The sequence below is a fragment of the Zalophus californianus genome, chromosome 4, assembly GCF_009762305.2.
Source record: "Zalophus californianus isolate mZalCal1 chromosome 4, mZalCal1.pri.v2, whole genome shotgun sequence".
In the NCBI taxonomy this organism is placed as follows: Eukaryota; Metazoa; Chordata; class Mammalia; order Carnivora; family Otariidae; genus Zalophus; species Zalophus californianus.
The window spans coordinates 171,985,478-171,999,559 of NC_045598.1; the positions used below are offsets into that span (position 1 = coordinate 171,985,478).

Sequence of the window (14,082 nt, forward strand, 5' to 3'; positions counted from 1 at the left end):
TGCAAATTGGAAACCTGCCTGCAGCAACACGGGCCAAATAATCTCACCAGATCTTTCCACTGTTCTAGAAAAGCTGAAATCTGGCTTTCTAATGTGAAATTTCCCAATGATTCAATGTGGTAAGTAATGCCAATTTCTTTCAAACACCAGACACACCATATCTGCGGGCTGGGCACACCTGTCGGCAGTCTCTGGTCTGAAGTAATTAGCATAATGCCCAGCACGAGATGGGCACTTGATAAATTAGGAATTCACCAGATCTAACACCTTAGACATCAGACTCTTGGAAGAAAGGACCTGTCTGACTGGGTAGCCTAGAGACCGGGAAAGATCAGGCCCAGAGTAACCAGAACATCAACTGCGGGCCCAGGAAATCAGCAGAAATCGAGCGGGACAAAGCAGAGAACAGGTTGGAGTGGCTCATGCCTGCTCAGTCGGCCTGCTCCGATTCCTCCCTGGCTGATGGTCCTCTCTCTCTCCTGCAACCACAGCTCTGAGCCCTGGGCAGACGTACTGGTGTGGGAGGGGAGCAGGCTACATCCTGCAGCTGCTGGAGTCAGCCAGGCTAGTGGCTTCCTTCGAGCAAGCTTATTAGGAAAAGAACGAAAAAAGCTTTGAGCTCTGAGCCAAGGAGGCAACTTCCTCCCTGTCCCTATTCCCTTTGGCTTTTCCCCATCAGCAACTCAGAACGTAGCCAAATACATCCTACTCGGGTGGGCTGCCCCTGTCCCACACATATTACAAATAAGGGCCAGCAGAGCTGTCCCTATTTTTAGCATCTGAATGTGGCTGCCAAGATCACCAAGATTCCCCATTTGCTGGCTCAATTCCTCTCCCTCTCCTCCACATCTCTTATTTTCCTCCCAAATAGACGTTTTCTGTTCGGATGAGTTAAAGTAAGATATCTGGGGGAACAGGGACCCCAGATATTTGCTTGTCTTGCTAAACTTTTTATAATCACCACAGACTGGGTGATATCTCCCGTGGCAAGAGAAATCATGTACAGACTTCGAGAAATAGCACTCCAGGGTTGGATCAAAGCCACTCCTTTTTCTCTCTTAAGCATAAAGACAGGCTTAGAGCAGAAAACTGCAGTAAGGATCCTCTTGTGGAAACTTCCAAGTACACAGTTGAGGGCACCGAGGTCCAGGGGGGCTGATGTGCTTACTACTACCTAACATTAATAACAAATATTATGATACCTTATATTCATGAAGGTTCTCCTGTACTAAGCACTTCACATGGATTTCCAGCTCAGTGAGGTATCTATTTCTATTATTCCCGTTTTACAGAGGACAAAACTGAGGTTTCTTGGTTTGTGAAACTTGCCCAAAGTCCCATACACTAGCAATGGTAGACGCAGGGAAGACACTTACGATCCAATTCTTCAACTCTTCCCAGAACCAAAGCTCAGCGCACGGATTAGTCATTAGGATAAAAGAAAGGAAGAAGAATTGAAGAAGAGAGGGAGGGAGGGAGGTGGCCGGGGCTTGAACATGCACATTATCTCAGCAGGGCCCTTTCAGGCTTTTCTCTGGAAACTGCTGAGTGTTTTGAGAACATAAGCATGGCCCTCACAACCTCAGCGGCCACCACGTGGCTGAGATCCAGAGGTCCCTGGCCGCCTTTACCTGTTCTCAGGGTCAGCAGAGGCCAGACTCCGGGTGACATAGCACATCTTGAGGGGGATGTTCTTCCGATCTCTGTGGAAGGAGCACGGCTGTGATGACAAGGCATCTGAGGACCCGGCCCCTAACCGAGGGGATTCTGGCGGAGGTGTTTCCCAGCCAATCTCTGATACTGGGGAGCCTTTCTTCACATAGGGTGTGGCTTCTCGCATGTACTTCACTGCAAGGAAAAAGACAACAACAGTGCTTTTAAGTACATCGCGGCTGAATTTCTGGAAAGTCTGATTGCGTTTTCGAAACTTGCATCAGATGAGCTCTTAATACCAACGCTCTTAAATTCTGAACAAGAGTCACAATTTCTGTTCCTCTCAAAACAGTTTTTCTGTTATTTAAATTCTATAGCAAAGTGGTATTTAGAACTTGCTATTACAATGACCTGAATTGAGAATTACTTTCAACTTTTTTCAATGATGACAACTTTTATCTTTTCTGATTTTAAGTTGCATTCTGGCGAAGAGGCTGAAACACAAATGGGCAGAGAAGGAGAAAGCATAACTTAGGCTTAAAGGCACATAATTGTTCGATACAGAAGCAGGGAATCTGGTAGCCATATTCTCTACGTCCTTATTCAGAAGTAAGAAGAACAGGCTTTTCAAGTTAATAGTGCTAAGAAAACATATATGCAAAAAGAAAAAAAAACAACCCTCACATAAAAGGATACTTATTTTGCAATGGAAAAAGATTTGTAAGAGCAAAAATACCTTCTGTAAGAGCTGAAAACTAGGATCAACCTAAATGTCCATCAGAAAAATAATAAATTGTAAGACATCTACACATTTTTAAAAATGAGATAGATACAGATGTTTTGATGTAGAAAGACCTACAAGATCTATTATTAGTTTAAAAAATGGTAGAGAGAAGTACATATACTGTAATCTTTTGTATCTAAATCATAAATACATAGCCTTGCATATATACAAATATTTCTGGATAGGAACATAAGAAAATGTTAACAGCAGTTAGCTCTGGGGAGTGGAAATGAAAGTCAAGCTGTATTACCCTTTTATACCATTTTATGTTTAGCCAATATGTGCCTATTATGAGAATAAAATTTAAAAGAAACAAAAATAGTTCCAGAGCTCAGTCTGCTCTTTGATATGTTTCCTTGGTCTTAAGAAGTTACTTGCCTAAACTGAGGGTTGCTGGAGTGGTGGGGGGTGGGAGGGATGGGGTGGCTGGGTGACAGACATTGGGGAGGGCATGTGCTATGGTGAGCGCTGTGAATTGTGTAAGACTATTGAATCACAGACCTGTACCTCTGAAAGAAATAATACATTATACGTTAATCAAAAAAAAAAAAAGAAGAAGAAGATAGCAGGAGGGGGAAGAATGAAGGGGGGGAAATCGGAGGGGGAGACGAACCATGAAAGACTATGGACTCTGGGAAACAAACTGAGGGTTCTAGAGGGGAGGGGGGTGGGAGGGTAGGTTAGCCTGGTGATGGGTATTAAAGAGGGCACGTTCTGCGTGGAGCACTGGGCGTTACATGCAAACAATGAATCATGGACACTACATCAAAAACTAATGATGTAATGCATGGTGATTAACATAACATAGTAAGAAAAAAAAACTAAAAGAAAAGTTATTTGCCTCTTCTGAATTTAAGCATTTCGTCCTTAGACAGCTTTTGTATTGACAGGGCAACTAGATTCTTGGAAGGTGCAATATAAACTTCCCTATCCTTCTCTCTGTCACTCACACAGTTTGGTTCTGTGCTGCTTTGCAGGAGGGAATTGGGCTAAGTTCCTTACTGGTATCTGTTATTACAAATGGCAGTGGACTGGAATGGGTACACATCGGAAGATATTTACTCCAGACGTTTGGTGATTCAAGTCCACAAACTAGCACCTTTATGGCACGAGACATGGGGTCAGGCTTATAGAGACTACCAAAATAAGCAATAGGTAGTTTCCATACTCAAGAATTCCAAAATGATGGGTGACTCCAATGGATGCTGCTGGGTCCCCTCAGACCCTTTCCACCAGCCTGAGCACGTATTTCCTAGATGCTGTGTGCTGGCTGAGAACAACTCTTAAGCTGCCCACCTGTTCCAGAAAATAGCTGTTGACCCAATAGAAGCCAGCAAGTCTGGGAAGCTACAGAGTTGTTTCTTGATGCCCCAGAGAGAGGCTCTGCTTCTTGGGAACCCCACCTAAGATGGTGACATCATACAAATACATAAAATATGGCACAAAGCAAAGAGCACTGTGTGTTGTAACAGGAATAAAGTACGTTGGAGGAACTCACAAGGAAACTGAATCTAGGAGTATGAGGACAAGTTAGGTTCACAGCAATTTAATAAGGCCAAACACACCAAGATGCACGTAATATGGACAGATACTAGGGAACTCGACCATAGGTCATATTAATTCAAGACAGAGATGTCATTTAGTACCAACACATATTTGAAAAGGTTTCAGGGTTTTAACTGAATATAAGGGCAATTAGGAGAAAACAGCTCCACGGTCACCACAAACCTGTTAGCACAAGCTGCCATTATGGGAGAAGAAAGGGCATTCACGGACGGGTGTATTTTAAGGAATATTATTTATTCGTGGGCAATATATTTAAAGAGGAACACAAATATACCTCAGGACAAATGCAGAAAATTTAGGGGGACAGATTTAAGCTGTCCAAAGCTGGAGTAAATAGATCTATTTTGAAGACACTTAATTTTTTTTATCTCTAAAAATGTCTTAGTAGAAGCTAGAACACTGCTTAGCTTTGTACATTATTGACTTGTACTTATTATATACAGGAAATTCTAGTATCAGCTGAGATGGTTTGAAGGTTCCCCTTTGGTTGTATAATTATTCTTCCAGATGGAGTAGGAGATGAGTGTGGTGGAAGTGAGAATCCAGAGATGCTTCATGAAGTGGGTGTCATTTGAACTTGGCCTTAAAAGGTAGACAGGACTTTAAATGCAGAGATAGGAACAACAGTCCTTCTTTTATATAATGTACTCTTATTTACAAATCGCACTGCAGTCCCCTAAGAAAGAAAAGTTGGACCTTGGTTTGAAGGGGAATAAAGAACGAACATTTATTATACACCTAATGATGAATGGAACCAGGGGCTTTACATATCTTCCCACACTTAAGCTGCAAAATAACTATTCAAGGCACCACCATATTTTTTTTTAAAGATTTTATTTATTTATTTGACAGAGAGAGACATAGCGAGAGAGGGCACACAAGCAGGGGGAGTTGGAGAGGGAGAAGCAGGCGGGAGCCCGATGTGAGGCTCGATCCCAGGACCCTGGGATCACGACCTGAGCCGAAGGCAGACACTTAACGACTGAGCCACCCAGGCGCCCCAAGGCACCACTATATTTATAAGACAACTAAGGTCCAGAGGAAGAAACTGGGTAAGGGATCTTCCACTTTTTGAGTATCCGTGCATGTACAAGCAGTGAAAGAGTAAGTTGCTATTCCTTTCAGACCCTGCTAAAAAGAAATGGCTTGGAGGGCTATTCTTATTCTGATGGACACCAGGAGCTTTACATACGTTATCCTTTGCCAGACTAGCATTATTTTACACATCGGCACAATGAGCACAGAAGTTTAGCTTATGTGGCTGGTGAGCGGTGGAGCTGGAGTTTGACTTCCCAGAGATCACCTTCTTTAATGACAAGTGGCTACCTCACCTAGCTAACAAAGGCAAAATGACAAGCTAATAGGCTTGGACTTTATTCCACAGGCGGAGCTGATAGCCACTGTGGTCTTGGTCTGTGAGTGAGGGGAATCGGAGGCTAGCTATAGAGAGAAGTCTGGCAAGTGAGGTCAGGTGTACTAAAGAGAAAAGGTATCAGAGGTAGATCCACTAATTACGGAGCCACTGGGTACCGTAAGCGGTACTCAAAATATCCACGGAAAGTGCGAGGGTCCCAGAAATGTGTGGTTTGAGCCACTCATGGGCAGAAGCATGGGGAGTATGGCAAGTCCTGGGCCAGAAGCAATACTGACCAAGTAACCACTTCCTGTGCCGCACAGAACTTGGGGAATTTATGGAGAGAAGACGTAACAATGCCTTGAAGAAAGGCCTGGAAATGATATTCAAAATAGTAATCCTTTTAACTGACCAACTGAAAATAAGGACAGAGAAAATAAGTTAACAAGGTAGGGATGGTCATTTAAAGGTTTCTTCATTCATCCCAAATCCAATTATTCATCATGTGCTGAGGACTATGCTATCCACGTGTGATGATTAAAAACAAAAAAAGGCCCTGTTTAAAAAAATGTAAGCCTGTGAAAGGGCGAAGGGAAGTGAGTAGGTGGCGTGAGTTCTTGTGTTAATCTTACACCTGGTTTAAGGAGGGCCCAAGCTAGAGGAGTCTCTAGGGGACTGGCAAAATCAAATCCAAATTCCTTCTGGAGGAAGGCAATTTCATCCTTGGCTTCAAAGAGTTCCTATGAATCACTTTCAAGGGCAATGAACAGCATAAAGTAAGAAAATGTTGCTCACATAGAAATGAGGTAGCATGAGCAAGAACTAGGAAAAATAACTGAAAGCACTGACAGTCCCAACAGAAACTACAAAGCAACAAATACGTTTACCATGTGTAAAGAAACAAATGAAAGTCTGAGAGAATCTGCCACAGAATATTTTTTTTTAAGATTTCATTTATTTGAGAGAGAGAGAGCAATCAGGGGGAGGGGGCAAAGGGAGAGGGAAAGTGAGAATCTCAAGCAGACACCCCGCTGAGTGTGGAGCCCAATGTGGGGCTCGATCTCACCACCCTGAGATCACGGCCTGAGCCCAAATCAAGAGTCAGATGCTCAACCAACTGAGCCACCCAGGCACCCCTTCCAGAGAATATTTTTTTTGAAAAGTGACCTAACAGATTGGTAAAATAACAAAACAATATCTAGTAGTAGTAGCTGTAATAATAATTACTGCTATATAATATAGGATTATAATAAATAAACCAGAATTAAAACTTCAATAGGTAGGGCGCCTGGGTGGCTCAGATGGTTAAGCGTCTGCCTTCGGCTCAGGTCATCAACCCAGGATCCTGGGATCGAGTCCCGCATCGGGTCCCCTGCTCCTTGGGAGCCTGCTTCTCCCTCTGCTTCTCTCTCTCTCTCTCTCTCTCCCTCTGTCTCTCATGAATGAATAAATAAAATCTTTAAAAAAAAAAAACACTTCAATAGCTAGACATATTAAAGAAGAAATTAGTGAGTGAATTGTAGATCAGAAGAAATTTTACAGAATGTAGCACAAAAATATAAAAATATGGAAAACATGGAATAGAGATGTGGAGGATGAAGTGAGAAGGTCTAATGTATGTCTAACTGGAGCCCCAAAAGGAAAGACAGAATGTGGCAGAGGCTAAGGATTTTCCTGAAGGAAAGACAACAACCCACGACTTTAAGAAACCTGACTTAATTTTGATAAACACCACCTGTGCTCTTCCCCATCAAGACAAAGAGAAATAAGGGGTCATTGTGCTTTCAACCTCAGGTAGGCTAAGCCTCTCCTTAGAATCCATGTTTCTTCTGAGAACTTTAGATATCACCTCTCCCTTTCACTAAAGTTTTGTAAGGAAGATTCAGCCAAATCCCTAAATGAGTTCAGCGGTCTCTGGCACCACCAGAAAACAAGTTTGCAATTTCAAGGGGAAAAAAACAAGGAAACAAAGAGATTATCATCACCGTCCCTGAACAAGATATGTGGAAATCACTGAACTGTTTCCACATCAGTCTTGAGGAAAAACAGGTAACATCAACACATCCCTGCATAAAGCCCCTTTGTTCAGGAGTCTTGCTTCTTGTTGATATATAGAGAAGAGAGAAAATGGAGAAACTGGTTTTTGTGTATAACAAAGAAAGCAACAGAAAACTACCATTGGCTTTCTCCAAGGGCCCACAATTTCTGGTCCAGAGGAAATAATAAAATTGTCAGAATATCCCTTCTTGCTACAAGGCTTGGTCATCAGTTCTGAGCATAATTCCGCTGTCGAGCTGTCCCTCTCCAATCACCAACTGAGGCCTGAGGCTAAGTCCCTTCTCCCCTCAATCAGAGAGTAAGAACAGTGTGGCCACACCTGGGTGTGGTAAAAGCAGAGCCTCTAACAGAAAACAAAGCATGTGTGAAACCTTTTCTTCGTTCTTGGTGCCTTAGCCTCTTGAGATTTCTACACCTTGCAATCAAAATAATGAGAGGATTTAATTCAGGAAGGGTACAGTGTTACCCAAAGACTAGATATGACTGCAATAGGTGTCCCAATTACAGTGTATTAAATGATAGAGAGGTTTTTCTTTTACTAAAAGTCTAGAGCAAAAGAAAAGGGCTGCCAGGACAAGCTTTGCTCCCTGAAGTTGTCAGGGGCTCAGCCCTCTGCCCCCTTCCTGCTCTGCATCTCTGGCCTGCCATCTGATAACCCAAGATGGCTGCTTGAGTGCCCGCCATTATGACCAATTACCCATCAGCAAGAAGGAGGAAAAAGTAAAGGACACACCACGCTTCCTCCCTTAAAGAACACTTTCAGAAGCTGACACAGTCCATCTGCCTACAAACCATCGGCCAGCATTTAGCCACAGAGCCATTTCTGGAGGGAAAAGAAATTTTACCCTTAACTCTGGTGCCAACCCAGCTAAAAACTGGTGTAGAAGGGAGGCTACTATTGTGGAAGAAGAAGAGAACAGATACTAAGGGACAACTCTCAGTTTCTATCACACAAAGATATCCCTAATGCTGTCAGCCCATCACAGCTAATTTTATGACACGTAAGTACAAATAAATGTGTTGGAGAGATCAGAAAAAAGCACAATGATTAGATTCCATGAACTTCGCTAAGTGTTTTTTGCATACTAACTCATTAGAACTTCACAACAACTCTATGATGCAAGCACGGCGATCATCCTCATTTTAGCAAGGATGCAACGACGGGAAAGGGTTAAGTCATATCCCCAGATTACAGTGCTAGAAAAGGCAGAAGCCAGAGTCAAATCCAGTCAGCCTGGCTCCACAGTTCTTGTTTTTAACGACGAAGTAATACTGTTTGTCACACTTTTTTTTTTGTTTAATTAATTGAATGTGTGTGTATGTGTGTGTGTATTTAAGGCAACATTTTAATGCACTGGGAGAAAACATCCAATTAAGTGGCTATTGCCTGTAACATAAGACAGCTTGATTTTGTAAGCCTAAACTATTAAACTATGGCATTTCAATAAATGCCTTGTAAGACACTGTAGTATGTATGCATAATAGAGGGTTTAAGAGCTAGCGTTTGCATAATTACACTTCCATGTGCTTACAGACAGTAATTTCAGGCAACGAGCTGTTGAAACAGATCAAGAAGAGCCAGGCCCCAGTTCAGGGTGCTCATAATCAGAACTAATTAATGAACCATGCCCTTTCTGGGCATCATGAATTAAAAACTGTGGTTGAGCAATTAAAATTCCAATCTTCACTTGCAAAAAATAAAAAGCGGGGGTGGGGGGAGGAGAGCCGTAAGGAGTGGTCTTCAAACCAATAATCCACCAAGTCACTTTCAATACGTTTCTGGTTTGTCATCTCAAGGACGAGCAGTTGTAAAGCTTTCAAAAGAACCTTCAGCAGAGCCCAAGTTTGTGAAGGCCCCAAGTTGCAACAATTAAATCTTTGTTGAGGTGGCCAGATGACATTTGAAAGGAAAAGCACATACAGGCTACTAATGAGGAAATGCTTGAGGCAAATCCAATCAGCTCTCCAACTAGGCTGGTTTCTGAGGAGCCAGCGAGTCCTCTGACACGTGCGAGTCCTCTTAAAAATAACAACAAAAACAACACCAGAAAAAAGGATTTCCAGATTACAGGAAGGAAAATAAATATTTCATTACTCTGGGGGGGAGGTGAACACAAAATGTGCATTTTCTAATGTGATTAAGGCGGAGAGGTGACCAGCTGGAGGCAAGAAATCTGGGCATTCGGACCGCGGGTGAAGCTTTCAGGTTGGGGACAGGTGGGTGACAATGGGATTTGCTGACAAAATGCCACATAAGACCTTCCCTTCATGGCATCTTCCTAGGCCATCTCAGGGAGGAAAGGAGCGGAGGGGGCTCATCAATAATCTCAATCAAGAAATGATGAAAGAAGGAATACAAGCTTCTTGGAGGCTATAGCTAACCTCTCGGGAGGTGGGGTAGTGAGCTGGAAAGAGAACTGGCCGTGGGAGTCGGGGACCAGGGTTACAGTTTCAGCCACTAACTAGCTCTCCAGCCCCAGGCAAGTCACTGCCCTTCCCGGACCTCATTTTCCTTACCTGTCAAGGGACGGAAATAAAGTCCGTACCCTTCAAATATTCCCAAGGAATTCCTTGGGAAGCTGTCTCTTCTGACAATATATTAAAAAAAAAAAAAAAAAAGTTCCTTTTCTTACCTCATCTTGCTGTTTGCGCTTTCACCAACAAACAGCTCTGTTAAAATGTGTGCCACAATCTTAGTCCTTAGGTAGATGCATCTTGTGACTTTTTACCAAACTCTACAGGCATCTGACAAATGTGACCATAAGTCTATGTTGAGATTATGTACTCAAGTTACTTCTTCTTTGATTTGGCCGAGTTGTCTAGAAGAATCATTATTCTCATTCACTCACCAATATTTATTTCTCTTCCATTCTGCCAGGGGAGGGGTCCTTCAAGGTAGAATTTTTTTTTTTTTTAAGATTTTATTTATTTTTTGACAGAGCGAGACACAGCTAGAGAGGGAACACAAGCAAGGGGAGTGGGAGAGGGAGAAGCAGGCTTCCCGCTGAGCAGGGAGCCCGATGTGGGGCCCGATCCCAGGACCCTGGGATCATGACCTGAGCCGAAGGACTAAGCCACCCAGGCGCCCCTCAAGAGACATTTGAAGGATGCCCCACAAAGGCTCTCGTGAAGTCGTAAGGACATTCTGGGAGAGGGTACTGAGTTTTAATGAGTGGCATCAGGAGTAAGATCAACTGGTTATGAATTTGTTGAGTAATTGTTGGCCTCCTATTAAAAATCTATCTCAAAATTACCCTATTTTAGACAGTACAGTTATTCGATGTAATCTGCCTTGATTCTTCAACGAAGCAAGATTATTGCCCCCAGAGAAGCCTCCAGAGACCCAAGGGGAGTATCCTATCCCATAAGTCTTAACACCACTCAGAAACACACTGACTGGTTTGGTTATCCATTAATACAATAAACATTTAATGAGTTCCTGCTATGGGCAGGGCCCTGAGTGTTGGAGTTATCCCAGTCAACAAGACAGGCTGGGTGCCCACCCTCGAGGTGCCTGCACTGAGGTGTACATGTGCCTGTTGGGGGTGGGGGGAGACATCAGACCAATAGATAAATATAGGGCACCGCTCTGAAAGAGACACACACGGGAGGCCTGGAGTCTGTCCCAGTTCACACAGAGCCCCTCACTAGCTGGCTGCTGCCTGCCTCTTATTGTCATCTCAGCTGACTGACTACCTCTTGGTCTCCACAGTTCACACACCAGCCATAAAGAAATTCTCTTTCATTCTCTGAACATGCCATGCTTGCTCTCTCCTGCCTCTGTTCTCTGCACATGTGGTCTCTTCTGCATGGAAACCTTTCTGGAAAACTCTACTCTCTACATCCTGTAAGACTCAGTTCAGGTAAAACCTCCTTCTTAAGTCCTCCCGATATGCCTTCCTTAAGCTCCAACCATGCCTTGTGACCTCCACTGATACCAGCAGCATCAGGACATAAACATTATGAGGATGGCCTATGCCATGCAAGGCACTGTGCTCATGATCTCACACAGACTTGAGCACTTATACATCGCAGTTCTTTATCTGTACACAGGTCTCTCTGGTGGAAGCATGAGGTCTTCAAAGTTGAGGGAATACTCTACAGTAGAAGTTAAAACTCTAGACTCTGGAGCCACATTACGTAGTTTCAAATCTTGCCTCTGCCACCTATGGTGGGCAGTGAACTGGGAGGTTACATTTCCTTAATCTTTCAGCGCCTCCATTTGTCCACCTATAAAATGGGGATAATTAGGAGGTGCCGGCCTCAAGATAGTTGCTGTTGGATAGAATGACCTAATACACACAGAGGGCTCAGAACTGTGTCTAGCACGTGGTAAGTGCTCACTAGTGTTAGAAGAAAGGAAAACTTGGTATTCACGTCTATATCCAAGCAATTAACACTACGTCCGGCTGTCAAAGATGGAACTGTTGAGCAAATGAATGACAATGTTACCAGGATCTCCAAGATAGAATTTTTCACAGATTTGTTCTTGAGGAGGAGTCCTAGAACTGATCAGCAGAGGCCAGAGAATATCTGTCACTGGTCCAAGGTTTTAAGACAAAGAAGCAACAGATGAAGGTCAGAAATCCATTTCCTCTATCGGATTGGCAAGCTTTTTCTGGAAAAGGCAAGACAGAAAATTTGGCGGGTTCTGTGGACCTTTCGAGTCTCTGCCACAATTATCCGATTCCAGCATGAAAGAATCACAGACTACGGGCAAACAAATCATGTGGCAATGACATTTTCTTTACAAAAACAGGCAGTGGGCCCGATTCAACCTGGGAGCTTTAGAAAAGTAGCAATAACTACTTACTATGACTTACTATTGACTACTTACTATGCATCGGGCCCCACTTAAAATGTCCGAGGTCTACTAGCTTATTTAAAAGCAATTCTATGAAGCAGGTTTATTATTATGCCTACCTCACAAGCAAAGTGAGTGTGGCATGGAGGCTGGAGAGACTTGCCCAAGGTCTCAGAGCAGAGACTGGCAGAGCTGGGATCTGGACTGATGCAGTCCAGCTCCAAAGTTTCCAGTCCTAATCACTAGAAAGTGAACGAGCTCTTTCCTTGAGCTCTCTACACTGCCTCCACATGTGGTCAAATGCTCCTGCCTGAGTCCTGTTTGTCCAACCATGAACATTTTAGAAATCATGCTTTTCAAACACCATTTTGAGTGTGAGATGTCTTCCATAGATTCCTTTTCTCATACTGAACCCAAACCTCACTCCTATAATTTGGATTCACTGATCATGGCTCTCCTCTGCAGAGATATAAAAAGCATCTTGAGTGTCGTCTAAATTAACAATACATAAGTGTTTGGCTTTCTGTAAAGAAAAAGATAAGCCAGATTACAAAGAGACTGGCACGACTGGTCCCTTGCTCATCTGGCATCCAGATGTTACAGGGTCCCTGTCCACATTCTCTCAGAGCCTAAAGGTGGTAATGGATGAACTTAATGTGTGGCAGGCATGTCAGATGTTACTTTTACTTCAGGCCCCTAGATAAAGCTGGAAGAAGCACCCAATGCCTTAGATGACAAAACTAAGATTTTAAGAGTTTCACACAGGCCCCAAATTAATAGGGATAAGATGGAACATTCTGTCATTGCGTATTCAAAATAAGCATCACTGTAGCCTGTAGGAAAGGAAGAACCGTATTATAGTTAATGTGAAGGAAAGTTCTAGGGATTTCCATGACTATGGCTGCCATAATAAACAGGACATTAGGCTCCACTGATAGAAGTAGGTGATCACAAAAGGAGAGGATGGTTCCCCTCTTTATCACCCTGATTGGTCCATACCTGAAACCCTAATAGGTTGGACAAGGTTTCAGATTTATCTATTTTTATTGTAGAGAGGGAGAGAGAGTGCGCACATGGTGGGGGGGAGAGGGGTAACCAGGGAGGGGCAGAGGGAGAGAGAAACCCAAGCCGACTCCATGCTGAGCATAGACCCAGATGCGGGACTTGATCTCACAACTCTAAGAGCAGACCTGAGCTGAAACCCAGAGTGGGATGCCCAACTGACTGCACTACCCAGGTGCCCCAGGTTGAACAATGTTTACACGAGGGTAAGAAGGATGACCAGGTTGTTCAAAGGTTCAAGTAACAAAGAAAACATAAATTAAATGAGAGACCTTAGAGCACAGAAGGAAAGAGTCTGGAGTCTGATTGCTGGGGTCCAATTACTAGCTCTCCTATTGCTGAGCTCTGTGTCCTTAAGCAGATTACTTAGTTTCCCCGTGTGTTAATTCTTTCACCTATCTCAGAGGATTGTTGTGAGGATGGATAACTTGACTTAATACAAGTGAAAAAATGTACAGGGAACTTGGCATAGTAAACACCATAAGGGTCAGTTACCATTCAGGAGTGAGCCTCGGAAAGAGACTGATGGGACCTAACAAGTGGTGGGTTGGGCGAAGCTCACTCTGTGTATCTCTGCAGGGTAGAGCCACAGCTCGCGAATACAAATTATCGGGGTAAAATCTGGGCTCGATGTAGGAAAAGACTGTGAGGTAGGGAGTTCCCTATTGCTCATGACATTCAAGCAGAAACCAGAGGAGATATGTCCCATGTTGCAGAAAGGATTTGTCTCCTCTGTGGAAGGACATATTGTTTCTAAAATCCCCTCAAGTTATCATGTTCTGTGTTCCTTCTGGAATGTGG

The 14,082-nt window shown here is 43.4% G+C and overlaps 1 protein-coding gene across 2 annotated transcripts in view; it reads right to left on the reverse strand.

Moving 5' to 3' along the window:
- SNTB1 (syntrophin beta 1) overlaps positions 1-14,082 on the reverse strand; it is a 229,969-nt gene that overhangs the window by 129,177 nt on the left and 86,710 nt on the right. For both annotated transcript variants that reach the window (XM_027613914.2, XM_035727201.1), the window contains exon 3: positions 1,632-1,848. In XM_027613914.2, the coding sequence (XP_027469715.1) occupies positions 1,632-1,848 (217 nt within the window). The remainder of the gene's footprint in view (positions 1-1,631; positions 1,849-14,082) is intronic.